Raw genomic sequence first — 16572 nt, forward strand, 5'->3', positions numbered from 1 at the left:
TGGCACATAGTAGGCATTTAGTAAATTTTACTAACCAACTGACCATAGTAGAGGGGATAGATGATATAATTTCTAAGGTCTTCTCAGCTCTAAATATATAATCCTATCACTTTACATTGCTTTATATTAAATTATCTTATTACATATGGCCCAACATTCTATCAGGGGTGAGGAACCTACCGCCTTCAAGCCACATGTAGCCCTCTAGGTCTTCAAGTTTGGCCCTGTGGATTTTGTCAAAGAGCTACACTTGAGGACCTAGAGGGCCACATGTGGACTCAAGGCTGCAGATTCCCACCCGTTTCTAGACTGTCCATCCTTTATTGGGGGACAGCTAGGCGGCACAGTGGATAGTGTGCTGGACCTAAAGTCAGGAAAACATCTTCCTGAGCTCAAATCTGGCCTCAGACACTTGCTAGCTGTGTGATCCTGGGCAAGTCACTTAACCCCAATTGCCACCAAAAAACCTATACTTCATAAACCTCCTTTGATATTTCTCTTTTATCAGACCAAAGCAAAGGACTTAGTAATTCCAAACAAAAAGTCAGTTCGTTAAAGCACAGCAAAATGATAAGGACATGTACATGGGGGCATGCTAGCCCACAGGTTTCCATGCCAGCAGTGGAGGAGGAATCAATCACTTGTAGAGAATACTTATAGTCAAGTCAACTTGTTCCTGGGACTATGTCCCCATGGATACCCCTTCTCTGCCACTGAAGCTACTGCTTGCTGCTTCCCTATAAATCTGCTGATGCCATTGCCTTAGCTGCTTTTTTTAAAACCAAGCTATGGTTGGTATTATTTCCTGAGCTATTTTCTTCTCTGTATTTCTAACTGCTGGTAATCTGCTGAATTATAGGTGCTATGTTGCCCCTTCTCCACAGGATAGTAGACATGACTCTGTGCGCCTGACCCATAATTGCCTCAGGATTATCCCAGCACTGGAACCCGGGCCCTCTGATGCTATATATGATGCTTATTCTATTCCACCATTACCACAACCAAAAGAAGAGAAAAACAGTCAGTAAAAACAAGGCGCCTTGATAACCCAAATGTTGGACAACTAACTGGTTTCTCAATAGCCAAGGGTTTCCAATAGTTATTTTGGTCCCAGATGGCTATACCTAGACAGAGCCTACTGTCCTTTCCAAGAGGAAAACAATCTTATTCCCATTTGGGTCTCTGGTATTATTGGCAGGAAAGCATTAATTCCCCCTGACTTGATCTTTTGCCTAAGTGCTCCCAGGGGGTGTGAGTAGGAAGGTAGATGGTCCCATTAAATGGGTGCCTATAGCTGATGGAAGCCTATAGACATAATTATTAATATGGGTGAGAAGAAACACAGACTGGACACTGGTTTTCTCCTTCCCCCCAAGCCTCTCAAGGACCCAGCTACACAAGTGTAAAGGGCCTGAGGGGCTGTCAGGTCACAAACGGTGTGTACTGCAGCTGAGGGAAGATAATGAGATCTGACTAGTAGGCATTCTTTATGGCAAGGTAGGCATCCCTATTTAGAAAGGGATTATTGTTAGTGATGGTGGTATTATGACAACAAAAATTTTAATTATCAACCAACAAGCATTTGTTCAGTGCATGCTATGTGCCAGGTATGGGCAGTGGATGACTCGACAAATAGAATGCTGGGCCGGAGAGCCAGAAAGACTTGAATTCAAATACAGCCTTAAATACTTAGCTGTGGGGTGATCCTGAGCAAATCACTTAGCCTCTGTTTGCCTCTGATTCCTGAACTGTAAAATGAAGATAATTATACCACCTGAGAGTTGAGGGGGGAATAATGGGAGAGTACTAGTAGCTGGATAGATCAAGAAAAGCATCTTAGAGGAGTTAGCATTTGAGCAGAACTTGAGGGCAGTTAGGAATTTCAAGAGACAAAGGTGAAGAAGTACATTCCAGGCATAGGGTGCAGTTTGCAAAGATACTGAGGAACAGCATGTATTAGAAGATGAAAGAAAGCTACCTCATCTGGGAGTAATGTTTAACAATCCTGGAAAGGGAGAATTGAACCAGATTGGGGAAAGTTTTAACTGCCCAATGGCAAAGTTTGAATTCTATGCTGAGGTGATAGGGAGTCACTAAAACTTTTTGCACCAGGTGAAAACATGGTCATTCCAGTGTTTTAGGAAAATCACTTTGACAGTTGTGCAGAGGATGAATGGTAAAGAGGAAAAGCTAGAGACAGAATGATGAGAAGGCCATCAAAATTCCCCAGGTAAGAGAAGAAGGCCTGAACAAGGTTGGCACCCATATGAATGGAAGGAAAGGAACAAATCTGAGAAATGTTATGGAGGTAGAGTTAATGATATGTGACAATTGATTGGATACATGGGATAAAGGAGAGTGAAGAGTCAAAGTTGGCTCTAAATTGAAAACCTGGTACCCTTGAGAGAAACAGGTAAGGTAGACAGAAAGATGGGCTTGCTTGGGTGGAAGGAGATGGAGATAAGCAAGACCTCCATTTTTAAAATGCTCAACAGGTATTTGGTAGGACTGGAAACAGGACCGTGAGAGTTGTTTGCCTGAAGATGACTGTAGAACACAGAAGTTCAACTGATGAGGGTCACGAGAGTTGGGATGTAGAGAGAAGAATACTTAGGAAAGAACCTTGAGGGTACATTCACCACTAGGAGGATGTGATGTAAATGATGATACAGCAAAGGAGACTGAACAGGAGCAGTCAGGTAGATAGGAGAACCAAGAGAGAGCGGTGTCACAAAATCTTAGAGAGAAGAGAAGACATTTGGGAGGAGAGGATGGTCAACGGTGTCAAATTCAGAGAGGTCAAGAAGGATGAGGACTGAGAAAAGGCCAATGAATTTAACAACTAAAAGATCATCAGTTAGTTGGGAAAGAGCATATTCAGCTGAGTGATAAGGCTGTATTCCAGAGGACAAGGGATTGAGAAGTGAGAGAGAAGAGAAATGGAAACAACCAGCATAAAAGCTTTTTCTTGGAGTCTAAGACACAAAGGCAATACAATGAAGTGATGTTACCTTGCTTTTACGTAGCATTTATTTTAGAGAACTTTCTTATCAGTTATCTCATCTGGTCTTTGTGAAAGCTAGTCAACAAATACTTATTAAGCCCCTACTATGTGCCAGCTATGTAGTGGTAGTCTTCTATGGGAGGCATAGTATTTTTCATATTTCCCCCCATTTTTCAGATGAGGAAACTAAGACCAAGAAAGGCAAAGCAATTCGTCTGAGATCATACAGTTAGTTCATAGTAGAGCAAAAAGAAAATAGTGATATTGATAACTATAATTTGTATTTACCTAATAATTCACAATCAAAAATGAGAAGTGGATATCAGAAATGACATTGACACTGACAGTAATCATTTTTACCTAGAGGTCTAACTAATATAAATTCATTGCCACAACAAGAAGACCACAAGAGTCCAGAAAGCATCCTAGTCAGCAAATATCTGATTTATTTGCTGGACAGTGAGGGATGGCAGCCAAAGGCCACACTGGACTAGAGTATAACTCATGTGAAAAACCTCAAGTAGAAGAATACCAGTAGTATTAGCTCCAAAAGGAGAGTAAAGCATCGGAGGGTAAAGCCAGTTTATTTATTTATTTGTTTTTGTTTGTTTGTTTGATCTAGCCCTTATAGACTCTGGGGGCTCTTATCCCAACACCAGAACTGACAAGACAGGTCCCCAGAGCAAGGTTAAATAGATATAGCTCCCCATCAGACTTTTCCAGGGATACCTTTGAGGGGCAGTGTGATTTCTTTTTAATTCCACACATCTGAGCCCCGTTTCCAGTGTATTCTCCCCAATAAAAATCACCAGTTACAGTTAGCATCACCCTTTTATCATTCATTGACCCCATGATGAGCGAGTGCCCTAGTATCATTTAACCAATTGATATCAATTAACTTTTAACAAAGGGATATTTGCTGAGAAGCTACATGTAGAAAAGAATTAAAAACACATTCTTCCCAAGCTGGGACATATTTTCCTCTACCACCTTAGTCTCTGGGGAGAGTGGGCTCAAATTTAAACCAGCTACTACAAAACATTTGCCCCACCAAGTACTCTTCCTAATTCAGCAGAGTCCAAGGACAGAGTCCCTCCCTTGCTTGTAGGACCCACCATCTTGCCTGTGAAGCCAATTCACCATTGGGCTGGGCTGTCTGAAATATCCAGCAAGGACTCCAGACCTCTGGTGGCTCTCTTAATCTTTTGAAGCTCATAAGGTCACAGCCTAGCCCATTCCCAACGCTCTTTCCTCCAAAGCAGGAAAGTAGTCCTATCAGTAACAGAAGAATCAACAGGGTCAAATGTTCATGGCTTCGTGCCAACTCGGGTAAAAAGAATAGGCTACTATTGCTATTGCTACCTCTCCAGGGAATAGCAGGACCAATCTTAGCTTGAGCCTTCATGCCAGCTCCAGGCCCAGTGCCCACCCCCTGACCCAGAGGCCCAAAGCAGCTGATCCTCTTTGTTCAATCCCAGGGAAGGAAAGAAAGCTGGTTGCTTCCATGGGAATCTTTTGTATACACTCAACTAACAGCCAATCAAATAGGCAGACCAGAAATAGTCAGAAAATGCTTGTGTATGCTGTGACACATAGAGAGTCAGGCCTGTTCGTTGCATATCATCAGGTACTTCAAGGAATGGAATCACTAATTGCTTATGTTTCTGGAACTAGGCCCCTTTTGGCCAGTCTCCAATTACATTCAGATAGATTTTTATTGATACATTTTATTTTTTTATAACCTACCTTTTCCCCTTGGTTCTTCCTCTTCCCCTTTCAAAAAGCCATTCCTTATAAGTAGGAATTTGGTTTTTTTCCTTTTTTTTTTTCAAGAAAGAGAAAAAAATTCAGCAAAACCAATGAACACATAGAAAACATCTTACATAATATACAGTAGCCTACACTTCTCTGCCTTCTCTGCAAAGAAGCTAGGGGAGGGGGTGGTGTCTTCATGCCTCCTCTTTAGGGCCAAGCTCATTCCTATCATTTCACCACCTTGCGTTTTGTGGCTGTGCTGTGGTTGCTGCTCTCTCCATTTGCATCCCGGTGGTCATTTTGTATGTTGCTTTCCTTGTTCCATTTACTTCACTTTGCACGAGTTCATGCGTCTTTCTGAGCTTCTTTGCATTCATCATGTTTGTTGTTTCTCAGAACATGGTCGCGTTCAGTTAGATTCATGTCCCACAGTTTGTTTAGCCATTCCCCAATTAATGGAGATCTATTTTTGTCTCTATGCCTTTGTTTCTATAGTACCATAAAAAGTGCTATGGGTAGTGAGTATGTTGGTGTGTGTTAAACCTTTCTTTTCCTCAGTGACCTCCTTAGGATATATGCCTAGAAATAGAACCTCTGGTTCAAACAGTATGGACATTTTAGTCACTTTATTTGCATCATTCCAAATTGATGTTCAGAACAGCTGTGCCAATTCACAGCTCCACCAACAATGCACTAATGCGCTTATCTTTCTACAAGCCCTTCAGTATTGACTGTTCTCATGTTTTGTCATCTTTGTCTATTTTCTGGGTGTGAAAGTTGTTCTGATTTGCATTTCTCTTATTATCAGTGATTCAAAGCAGGAAAAGACAATTTGGCCAGATAACCAAGTAAACAAAATCATTCTAAGATCGTTAAAGGATGAAAGCAAAAAGGGGATAATAAATAGAAGAAAAAAGAAAAAGAAATTGGTAAAAATCACTGTTACAAACTGTTTTCTCAAGCAAGGGCAGGAGAATGACCACACTAGAACTCTACCATCACATTCCAGGATGTGCTTACAGGGGAGGAAGAAATTCTACAAAAGAACAAAGACAAGGAAAGCCCCAGGATTAGACTAAGTGTATATAGAGATCTGTGCTGGAGTCAACACAAGTGTGACAGCACCAGCAGAGTGACGTACAAGATATCTTAAGGAGGGGAAGATATCAAAGGTGTGGAGAGAAAAATCTTAGATCTTATTAACAAAAGGAGATAGAGAAACCATCAATTATATCTAAATTATGTCTACTCTCCCAATCTCTATGTTTATTCTCCAATAAACCTTTATGAAAATCATCTACATATGATTTGACATATCCTCGATGAGGGTATTGATGAAGAACAAGCAGGCTTCCCCAAGAGATATTCAATTATGGGCTGCATATTTACCATTTTATAATTGGCTAAAAGATACAGAGAATATACAATCCCACTGTTGTTATTATCTGTTGATTATGAAAAAGCATTTGATTTCATAGAACAAAATGCCACCTTAGAGTCTCCTTTACAATAAGTTGTCTCCCATATATCCAAATTACTCAGTATTCCTTGAAAGACATAAAAACAGAACTTTTCATTGACTCTCTAATCCTCAACATCAGATGAGACATCAAGTAGGGAGATATGTGCTTGACAAAAGTGCGTGTTACTGTAATAGAAGACATACAGAACAGAGTCCAAATTGGAGAGATGTTCTTTGAAGATGGTGAGGGCCTCTAGCTTCTCCTGTTATTATAGGATGCTGTGCTGATTACATCAAGCCCTAGAACACTGTAGAGCCTCCTGGAAGAGATTTGTAATCATTCAAAGGTGTTTGGTCCGATCATCCACACAGGAAATATCAAGTGGATGAATAATGACTATTGTTCAGATTATAACTTGCATTTGAAAGGACAACCTATAGAACTTGCCCATCAGTATGTATACTGAGGACAGGTAGTACAGATGAACAATGAGTTTGGCTCAGAGTTAAATAGGAGAAATAAAGAAGACTAGATTGCCTTTTGGCACTTCCAAATCTTCCAAGTTTCACGTGAAAGCAAATGTCATCTATCAGTGTTGTTATATGTCAGCAAGACACAAAATACAACACTTCTGAAGAATTACAGATAAATATCGCACATAAGGCAACAAAGACACCTGTGGTAAGTGTGAATAGACTGTTTTTACAACACATACATATTTCCATCCTAACCCTTAGCTCTCATTATTCCGACACAGGGAGCCAATATTAATTAATTAGAATCCACACATAGACACTGATAGTTGTATGACTAAGGCAATGATTTCCCATCTCTGGGTCTCCATTTCTTCCCCCACAAAATGGGGGGGTTGGGCTGGTGGATCAGATCTCTTTTGAAAAAATAATAATTTTTTAAAAAGAAAAGAATAATAGTTAGAATTTATATATCCCTTTAGGGTTTACATTGTAAATTTTACAAAGTACTTAACATTTTTCTTGTTGTTTGTTACATATGTTATCTAATTCTGAGAGTCAATACATAGATTGATTAGAGAGGAAGTTAATTCTCTACAGCTGGAAGACTGTATCTGTATGTGTGTCCCAGCGTGAGAGCAATGCACTGACTCAGATTAACACCTACAAATACACTTGACACAGACACATTCAGGAACACACAGTCAGAAATATACACTCTCACTCAATATCCCCATATTAAGTCTCGTGCCGACCCTGATAGATGAAACGGCATACACCCAGACATGTACCATCACCGATATTCATATACACATACACACACACGTATGCGTACACACAGAAAACACATGATTACGGCTCTAATGCTTTGTAATTCTGTCAACACCAGGATTTTGTGTAAAGGAACTCATTGGGGGAATGAGCTGTGCCTTTAGGGGCCAAGCAGCTGAGACAGCTGACTTACTCCATCTGACCACCCACAAGTCCTTGAAACTGTCAACCTGAGCCTGAGGCCAACTGCCAGAAGGGACGACCAAGAGATGGGCGGCAGCAGGTGCAAGAGGCCAGACCGGGTGATAGATAGATGGCTAAAAGCCTCTTCAGCAGCCTATGGAAAGCACAGAGTCTATTTTGGGCTTTGCTATCCCTTCTCCTCCACCTCCTCCTCCTCCTCCTACCCCCAATCTCCTAATGTAGCAGAGGCCTAAGGTCTTTGATGCTGACTCAATTCTTTTACTTTCTCTTACCCCTTTCCCTTAAGGAATTCCAGACTCTAGTGAACTAGCCCTAAAAAAAACAGAGCTCTAACTGAAAACAGGTAGTCACCCTTACCTGACCCCCAGTTTCACCATTATTCACATTCACAATTCCTCCTCATTCTAGTCCACCCTTTCCTGCTCCCCAGCAGAAGAGATTCAGAACTGGCCATTGACAAGCCCCTTCAGCACAGTATGCTGTTCCTAGTAATTACCTCCCTGTCAAAGACCATTTGTACTGTCACTTTGGTAAGATGCCAAATGCAGTAAAGCTGTCCATGAGTCTCCATTTTAATTTTATCTTACCATCTTTCTGGATGGGAGAGTGACCCAAGTGGCATGGTACACTTGAAGCCAGGAAGATCTCAGTTCAAATTCTGCCTTAGACACGTGTTAGCTGTGTGAGCCTGAGCAAGTCACTTAACCACTCAGTTTCCCCATATGTAAAATGGGGATAATAGTAACACCTACCTCCAAGAGGATCAAATGAGACAATATTTGTAAAGCTCTTAGCTTAGTGTCTGGTATATAGTAAGTGCTATATAAACATTAGCTGTTGTCATTATTATTAAGAATTGGCAAGAGGAATCGAGAAAGCTAAGTGTATCTCCTATAATGGACAGCCCATATAACCTCTAAGGCGCCTTATCCCAGCTTCCATTCCTACAAATCAGTCTTGAGTCCTAGAGCAACATTACATCTCCCCCTCAGGGTTCTAGAGGTACCCCTGAGGAATTTAGGGTGATTTTATGAAGGCTCCTCTGATATGTTTCCCCCAAAGTTATCTGTTGAGAATCAGTTTCTTATGTCTCTGTTTCTACCTACACTCTCTGGAAGCTTTCACTGAACAAGATCCTTGGAAATCCCTAGCACCAGGCTGTTGGTGAAACCTGCTTCCATATCACTACCAAGTTAAAAAAAAAAAACTCTCTTAAAATGTGAATTTGACAGTAGATCAATATGGCTGGGGCCACATAAAATGAACTAAAATGAAATTGTATAGACATTCAAGTTAATGCTAATATTTCTCCGTGATGAGAACCCAAGGATGAGAACTGAAGAGATAACTGAGGTGTGGTGTGATTAGGAATGTGGCGACCAAGGATGGGAGGTTGTTGGGAGCCCCATGATAATGATAAGTGGAGTCAGAATTCTGAAAATATTTAGGGCTTTAGAGAAGACTTATGAAAATATAAAGAGATGAAAGTGGCTTCAAGACCTGAGCCAGAGAATAATAAGTTCTGTGTGTCATAGTAGATTGAGTTCTGGACCTGGAGTCATGTAGATCTGGGTTTTGAATTCTACCTCTGAGACATATGAGCTGGGTCACCTTAGACAAAGTCAATTAAGCTCTCTGAGTCTGTTTCCTCCTTTGTAAAATGGACATAATAATAACCATAGTGACTACTTTGTAGGGTTGTGAATCTCAAATGAAATAACATATACAAAGCGTTTTGCCAATTTGAAGTATGATATGAAGGTCAGCTAGAGTGCTGGGCTTAGAGTAAGGAAGGCCTGAGTTCAAATCCGGCCTCAGATACTTACTAGTTGTGTGACCCTGAGCAAATTACTTCACCATGTTTGCCTCTGTTTCCTCATCTGTAAAATGAACTGAAGGAAATGGCAAACCACTCCAGTATCTCTGCCAAAGAAACCCCAAATGTGGTCATGAAGAGTCAGACATGACTGAAATGACTGAGCAACAACAACAATTATTTAGGGAAATTTTACGAGCAGAGATGGAACCAAGTTTAGGTGGCTTTGGAGAGAGTGATTTAGCCAAAGGATAATCTCCATCCCAGATCTTGCTTTCCCAGTGGCAATGGAGCTGAGGGAAGGAACTCTGACCTCAGACAGGAGAATGGGAATCACCCAAGAATTCATTCAGTGAACATTTATTAAGCACCTATGATATGCAAGGCAGAGAGAGACAGTGTGGTGTAGTGAATAGAAAGTGAGCCTTGGAACTAGGCAGACCAAGGCTCAGGTCCCACCTCTGGCACAAGCTGGAAGTGTGACTCAAGTAATTTAATCACTCAGTGCCCCGGGCAACTCTTCAAGATGAGAATTTGTAAAGCAGGAACTTTGCTCATTACACCCATGAAATCACGGTTCTTCCCCAGGAAATATGCAAGGGCACTGTGTTAGGTCCTGCAGATGCAAAGAGAAACGTGAAAGTCCTTGTCCTTAAGGAGCTTAATTCTAATGGGGGTGGGAGGCAGGAAGGAGACTGAAAACAAGCAAACAGGGTTTTGTTGTTTAGTCATTTCAGTCATGTCTGGCTCTTCATGACCCCATTTGGGGTTTTCTTGGCAAAGATACTGGAATAATTTGCTGTTTCCTCCTCCAGCTCATTTTACAGATGAGGAAACTGAGGTAAACAGGGTGAAGTGACTTTTCCAAGGTCACACAATTAGTAAGAGTCTGAGGCTGGATTTGAACTCAGGAAGATGAGTCTTCCTGACTCCAGGCCCAATTCCACTGTGCCACATGGCTGCCCCCAACAGACAGGTAAATGATTACAAATAAATCTGAGTCTGACAGTTGGTAGTAATAACTTAAGAAAGGAAAAAATGACCCAAATGATTGAGTTTACAGGAGTCAGCTAACCAGGAGGAGGAGGAACATGGTGTAATGGAAATGGTGCTACATTTGGAGTCAAAGGACCTGGGTTCAGAAACCTCGGAAAAATCACTTAACTTCTCTGGGACTAAGTTTGTAAAATCTATAAAACAAGGGTGGCTGGGTAGACCAAATGACCTCTGAGCACTGCTGTTAACCAAGTCAAGCGGAGCTGAGAAACATGAGACCATGTCCCTCACCGACATAGTATGAACTCCCATGATACCACCGCACACACCTGAAGTAAAATATTGTGTCCTTTATCAGGGGGCCATATCTGCTATATCACAGCAGGTAATGTGTCCCTGTTAAAGTGAAAAACATCCTGAATCCCAGACCTGTGTAAAAGAAATCCTTTCAATCTCTGGGGTAGTGATAGCAAGAAAAATCATACCTAGGTGGCAAGAGAAAACAGCTAGGAAATCTGTTTAGGAGCTAACCTCTCTCCCACTCTCCAACAACCCTGCAGGAGAAGTTGGAGTATTTCTTCCTCATCGTCTTTTCAATTGAGGCCGCCATGAAAATCATTGCTTACGGCTTTCTTTTCCATCAAGATGCCTACCTGCGCAGTGGCTGGAATGTACTAGACTTCATCATCGTCTTCCTTGGGTAAGGAGTGGCCCTCGAACATTCCAGGAGTGGAAGGCAGTGGGAATCAGGGTGTTCTTACTGTCTTTGCCAAGAGGAGTACTGTGGTAAGGGATAACTATACAAAAATGCGAAACTGGACCCTTCTGCTGATGCCCTTCACAGGGGAGTACCCACAGATGTAGGGGAGGGCATCAGGACACCCCTTGCCTGACAGACTATTCAACCTAACCCCATTGATTCTGCTCCCTTGCCCCAGCTGAAGCACTCTGGTTCCTATAATCATTTCCTTTCATTAATCAACAAGCATTTATTAAATGCCTACTAGGTGCTAAGCACCATATAGGGCCTATCCTTTTATTAAGGGGATTTATTATCCTTTTATTAAGGTGATTTATTCTGTGAAGTTTGGATTCAGTCAAAGGGCCACATTTGAGGACCTAGAGGGTCACATGTAGCCACAGGTTCCCCTCCCCTGGTATAGGCTTTAGGGAGATACAAATATGAAGGTGAAATGGTCACTGCCCTAAAGGTACTTACCTTCTACCGGTGTTACCTCCTGACAGATGTGACAATGTACAGAATGAGACACAGACTTTGGACATGGCCAGTGCAAGAATCTGATTTGTCCTACTATGCACGTTTGTTACAAAAGTTTTGTTTTCCCCTTTTTCAATGGAGGTAGAATGGGAGGGAAAGAAAAATTTTTGTTGTTGCAGAAAAAAAAATTAAATTTTAAAAAATTCTACTGCAGTTCACGGATAAGTAATCCTAGAAACATGGGCAAATTCAATTATATAAGCTCAGAAGTCAGAATATCATTCCACACCTGGCAGCCATTCAGAACAGTTTCATTCACATTAAAATATTTATGAATCAGAATCACTTTGTGAACAAAATACATACAAAATAATTTTGATTGATGGGTACTTTAATATGAATGAGTCTGAACTGAGTGGCTATTCCATGTGGAACAGAGCTCCAACTGCTGAGATTATATCATGAAGTTCAATTCAGGAAGTATTTTCTAAGCACCTACTATGCGTCCACCACTCTGCTTGGTGCTGCTGAGGAATGCAAATGAAGCATATCCCATAGTTCCTCCCATAAAGGAGCTTACAGTCTAGTTGGGAAGGCAAGGCAAAAAACTTTCAGGCCTGAGACAGTGGGCTTTTCTGGCCTGTTGAGTTCTCTTTGTTTCCCTCCCCTCCCCTCTCCTCTAGGGTTTCCACTGTGATTCTGGAACAGATCAACTTGATCCAAAGCAATTCGACCCCAATGAGCAGCAAAGGCGCTGGTCTGGATGTCAAGGCCCTGAGAGCCTTCCGCGTCCTCAGACCCCTCCGGCTGGTGTCAGGGGTTCCAAGTGCGTGGCAGTGTCCTCAGCAGATCCTGCTCTCCCCTTGTCCCCCTCCTTTTCCCCTGGTCCTGGCTCTGGACCTTCCTGCTGACAGAAGTTTGGGGGATCTGTGGTCCCTGGGGTGGATGCGAATGGGGAGGCAGGCTGCTTGTTCTTCCTTTCCTTGGGAAAAGGCTTTATGGAAAAGGAAGGGAGAGCTCAGGGCTGGGGGCCAGGGAGAAGGAAGGTGACAGGCTCTCCCTGGCCACAGGCCTGCAGGTTGTTCTCAATTCCATCATCAAGGCCATGATCCCTCTGTTCCACATCGCCCTGCTGGTCCTCTTCATGGTCATCATCTACGCCATCATCGGACTGGAACTCTTCAAGGGAAAAATGCACAAGACCTGCTACTTCGTTGGGACAGGTGAGTCCCACAAGGGGAGAAAGGAGGCAAGAGAGGCCTTGAGGCTGGCTCAGCCAATAGGCAGGCTAGGCCAGTTCCTCCCAAGCCCATTGGTTGGCCTTGGCTTGGACTCTCTGAGGAAGGACAGAGATGGAGCACGAGAGAGGCAGCCATTCAGAACAGTTTCACTCACACTAAAATATTCATGAATCAGAATCATTTTGTGAACTAAATAAATACAAAACAATTTTGATTCATGGATATTTCAGTATGAATGAGTCTGTACTGACCGGCTATTCCATATGGAATAGTGCTCCAATTGCTGAGTTTATATCATTAAGTTCAATTCAGGAAGTATTTTCTAAGCAGAGGGCTGGTTCTAAATTCCAAGAGCAATATATTCCATTCCATGTACCTCGGGCAAGTCTTAGGTGAAAGACTTAGGCCAAGAATTGCCCTAGATCTCTTAAAAATTATTTTTAATTACTAAGCATCTATTTTTCTTTCCCTCCACATCTTCTGCACTCCCATGAGAAAAGAAATAAAAATGAAACCGTTGTAATAAATATTCACAGTCAAGCAAATCTAATTCCCACATTGGCCAAAACCAAAAATGTACCTCTCTTCCTGCATCATGAGTCCATTATCCGTCTGTCAGGAGGTAGGCAGCATAGTCTGTCCTCTAAAATCATCATTGGCCATGGCATTGATCAGAGTTCTGAAGTCTTCCAAACACACTTCCCTTTGCAATATTGTTGTTATGGTAAAAATTGTTCTCTTGGTCCTGATTGCTTCATTCTGCATCAGTTCACACAAATATTCCAGGTTTCTCTGCAACAGTCCCATTCATCATTTCTTATGGAACAGTAGTCCTACAATATATTCATATATACCTAGATTTCCAAAACATTTCTCATTCCTCATTCCCTTTTCCACTATATATGTATACCTACTGCTCTAGCAACCTCATAGAAGTCCAAATAATAATAATGATATTTCACATAGAGAGAGAGCACCCTGCAGAGTACAAAGCACTTTTCTTATGATAACCATGTGAAGCAGAACAGAAAAATATTTTGATTCCCATCTGATAGCCGGGAAAACAAAGAGGTCAGGTGATCACGTCCCTAGTTTCATCATGAAAAGATGCCGAGCTGTGCCTCAAACCTAGACCTTGTAGCTCCAGTACTTTTCCTACTTTACTACTCTGACTCACCGATACTTTTACCACTGGATAAAAATCAATTGCTCAGCTTGGTGATTATTAATAATTCTTGGGGCTTGCATGGAAAAAAATCACCACAGGCAATGGAGAGGGAGGTAGAGTATGACAAGGCAAACATCCCACGTCTCTTTTTCTTCCCACCATAAGCATATATGTGGCCCTGTAGTTCCTGTATTGCAGGAAAGGCTGAAAATTTGGTTATTTTATAATTGACAAAGAGAAAAGCGACCCTTTCTGAACTGTTTTCTGAATGCTCCAATTTTTTTAGCTCTTTCACTGTCTGAAAGTCTTCAAAATGCTTTCCCACATTATATCACATAGGTAAGGATGAGTACAATTCTGAATATGAAGAGCAATATTAAAGTGTTCAAGTAACTTGCCCAAGGTTGCACAGTAGAGGCTGGCTCTCCAGGCCTAGGAAGCAGGTTCTGTACCTCCCAGTCCCTCTGTCCTGCCCAGTCATATGCCAACCATGAAGGAGCTTCTGGATCCAGGACTGATGCTTTTGCCTTCTTCCTCCCCCCAGATATTGTGGCCACAGTCGAGATGGAGAAGCCATCCCCTTGTGCTAGGACAGGCTCCGGACGCCCATGTACCATCAATGGCAGTGAATGCCGAGGTGGCTGGCCAGGTCCCAATAATGGCATCACCCATTTCGATAACTTTGGTTTTGCCATGCTCACCGTGTACCAGTGCATCACCATGGAAGGCTGGACCGATGTCCTCTATTGGGTAGGTCTCAGCTGCTGCCTGCACGATCTCTACCCCTACCCCACCCAACCACAAGAGGAGGGAGGCAGGGGAGCTGGGGGTAGGTAGAGCAGGCATCAGGAGGTAGTCGTCCAGGTGTTTAGGTCATTGTTATTTTCTTCTCCCTTGGAAAACTGCAAAATGTAGGCTCCCCCATGGTCACTGGGGGACATGCCCTTCTGTTCCCTGGGAAAGTTCAGTCCTATAAGGAAATAGAGAATAATGATGGCAAACTATACCTTCTCAGCATGCAAGATGGTGGACAGTTTGGAATCATAGAGCCCCAAGATTCCATTCCTGACTACTAATTGTCCCTTAGGTTAGGCTGGAAATGATTTGTTCCTCCAACTCTGGCATCCTGGGATTCTTGGAGACAGGAATGATGCTATGGAGGTGATTGTGTCCATCCCCCAGTCTCCAGACAGGACCACAATCCAGGACAAATAATAACAACTTGCATTTGGATAGCATTTAACACTGGGGGAAATACTTTCGCATCTCTTACCTCATTTTTTTCTCCCAACAACTCTGTAGAGTAAGGAGGGAAGATGTATGTCTTCATCCCCAATTGACAAATGAAAATAACTATGGTCCAGAGAGGCTGGCTTGCCAAAGGTATGATGCTAGTTGGTGGAAGACTAGGTCTACTCTCCAGGTCTCTAGGACTTACCGCACAAGTTTCTTCTATTTCCAAAGATCCTAGATGAGAAGGAACTAATTGGTGATGGAGTAGCCAATGGAAGAATGTCAGGAAGAAACAAATATGAGATGTTCTTGGCCAGGGACAGAATAGATTCAGTGATCTCAGGAGATAACAGAAGCATTGATTGTTGGATAATTTGGGAAAGGACCTCAAGTCTATAACACCCAAACCATGTATTTTACAGAAGGAGAAACTGAGGCTTTTCAACTTTTGGTTTCTATGGTCCTACTCTTTACAAATACTTCCTCCCTATATCCAAGAGGATTACCTCCCTCTACCAGTGGATCATGGTCTCCTCTATTCTCCCTTGGATAAAAAAAAAACAAACAAACTCTGGAATGAACACAAGAGGGCCCTGAGTGACTGAGAAAGGAGAGGGAGGAGGAAAAGGACAACGTCAGCATTGTTGTTATTGTTGTTGTGTCATTCTGTTAGTGTCTGACTCTTCATGACTCTGGACCCTACTGCTCAAAGGGTTTTCTTGGCAAAGATGCTAGAAAGGTTTGCCTTTTCCTCTCTGGTGGATTAAGGCAAATAGGGTTAAATGACTTGCCCAGAGTCACACAGCTAACAAGTATCTGAAGCTGGATTTGAACTCAGGTATACAGTATTGGAAGAAAGCCCTGAATTTGGAATCAAAAGACCTGAGTTCCAGTTCTGGCCCTGATGCTTACTGTGTGACCTTAGGTGAGCCATTTGTCCTCTCCATGCCTCAGTTTCCTCATAAGTAACAAATAATAGGAATGTATATACAGATTACTTTCAGGTTTGAAAAGTGTTTTATGTGCATGTGAGATAGGGACTACAGACATTATTAGTCCTACTTTGCAGATGAGGACATTGAGATCCAGAGAGATAGCTTTAGTGGGTATGAATAGAGTGCTGGGTCTGGAGTTAGGATGAACCTGAGTTCGTATCCTAACTTGACTTGTGTTAGCTCTAGTTTTCTCATCTACAAAAGTGAGGTTAATAATACCACCTGCCCCCCAAG

General features: G+C 42.2%; 1 protein-coding gene across 1 annotated transcript in view; it reads left to right on the forward strand.

The window, feature by feature from the left end:
- The window catches only part of CACNA1S (calcium voltage-gated channel subunit alpha1 S), a 100747-nt gene that overhangs the window by 18527 nt on the left and 65648 nt on the right, over positions 1-16572 (forward strand). Inside the window, exons 3-6 of the mRNA XM_021003015.2 lie at positions 11043-11182; positions 12385-12527; positions 12772-12924; positions 14655-14860. Coding sequence (XP_020858674.1) covers positions 11043-11182; positions 12385-12527; positions 12772-12924; positions 14655-14860 — 642 coding nt within the window. The remainder of the gene's footprint in view (positions 1-11042; positions 11183-12384; positions 12528-12771; positions 12925-14654; positions 14861-16572) is intronic.

The sequence above is a fragment of the Phascolarctos cinereus genome, unplaced genomic scaffold, assembly GCF_003287225.1.
Source record: "Phascolarctos cinereus isolate Bilbo 61053 unplaced genomic scaffold, phaCin_HiC Scaffold_5;HRSCAF=322, whole genome shotgun sequence".
In the NCBI taxonomy this organism is placed as follows: domain Eukaryota; kingdom Metazoa; phylum Chordata; class Mammalia; order Diprotodontia; family Phascolarctidae; genus Phascolarctos; species Phascolarctos cinereus.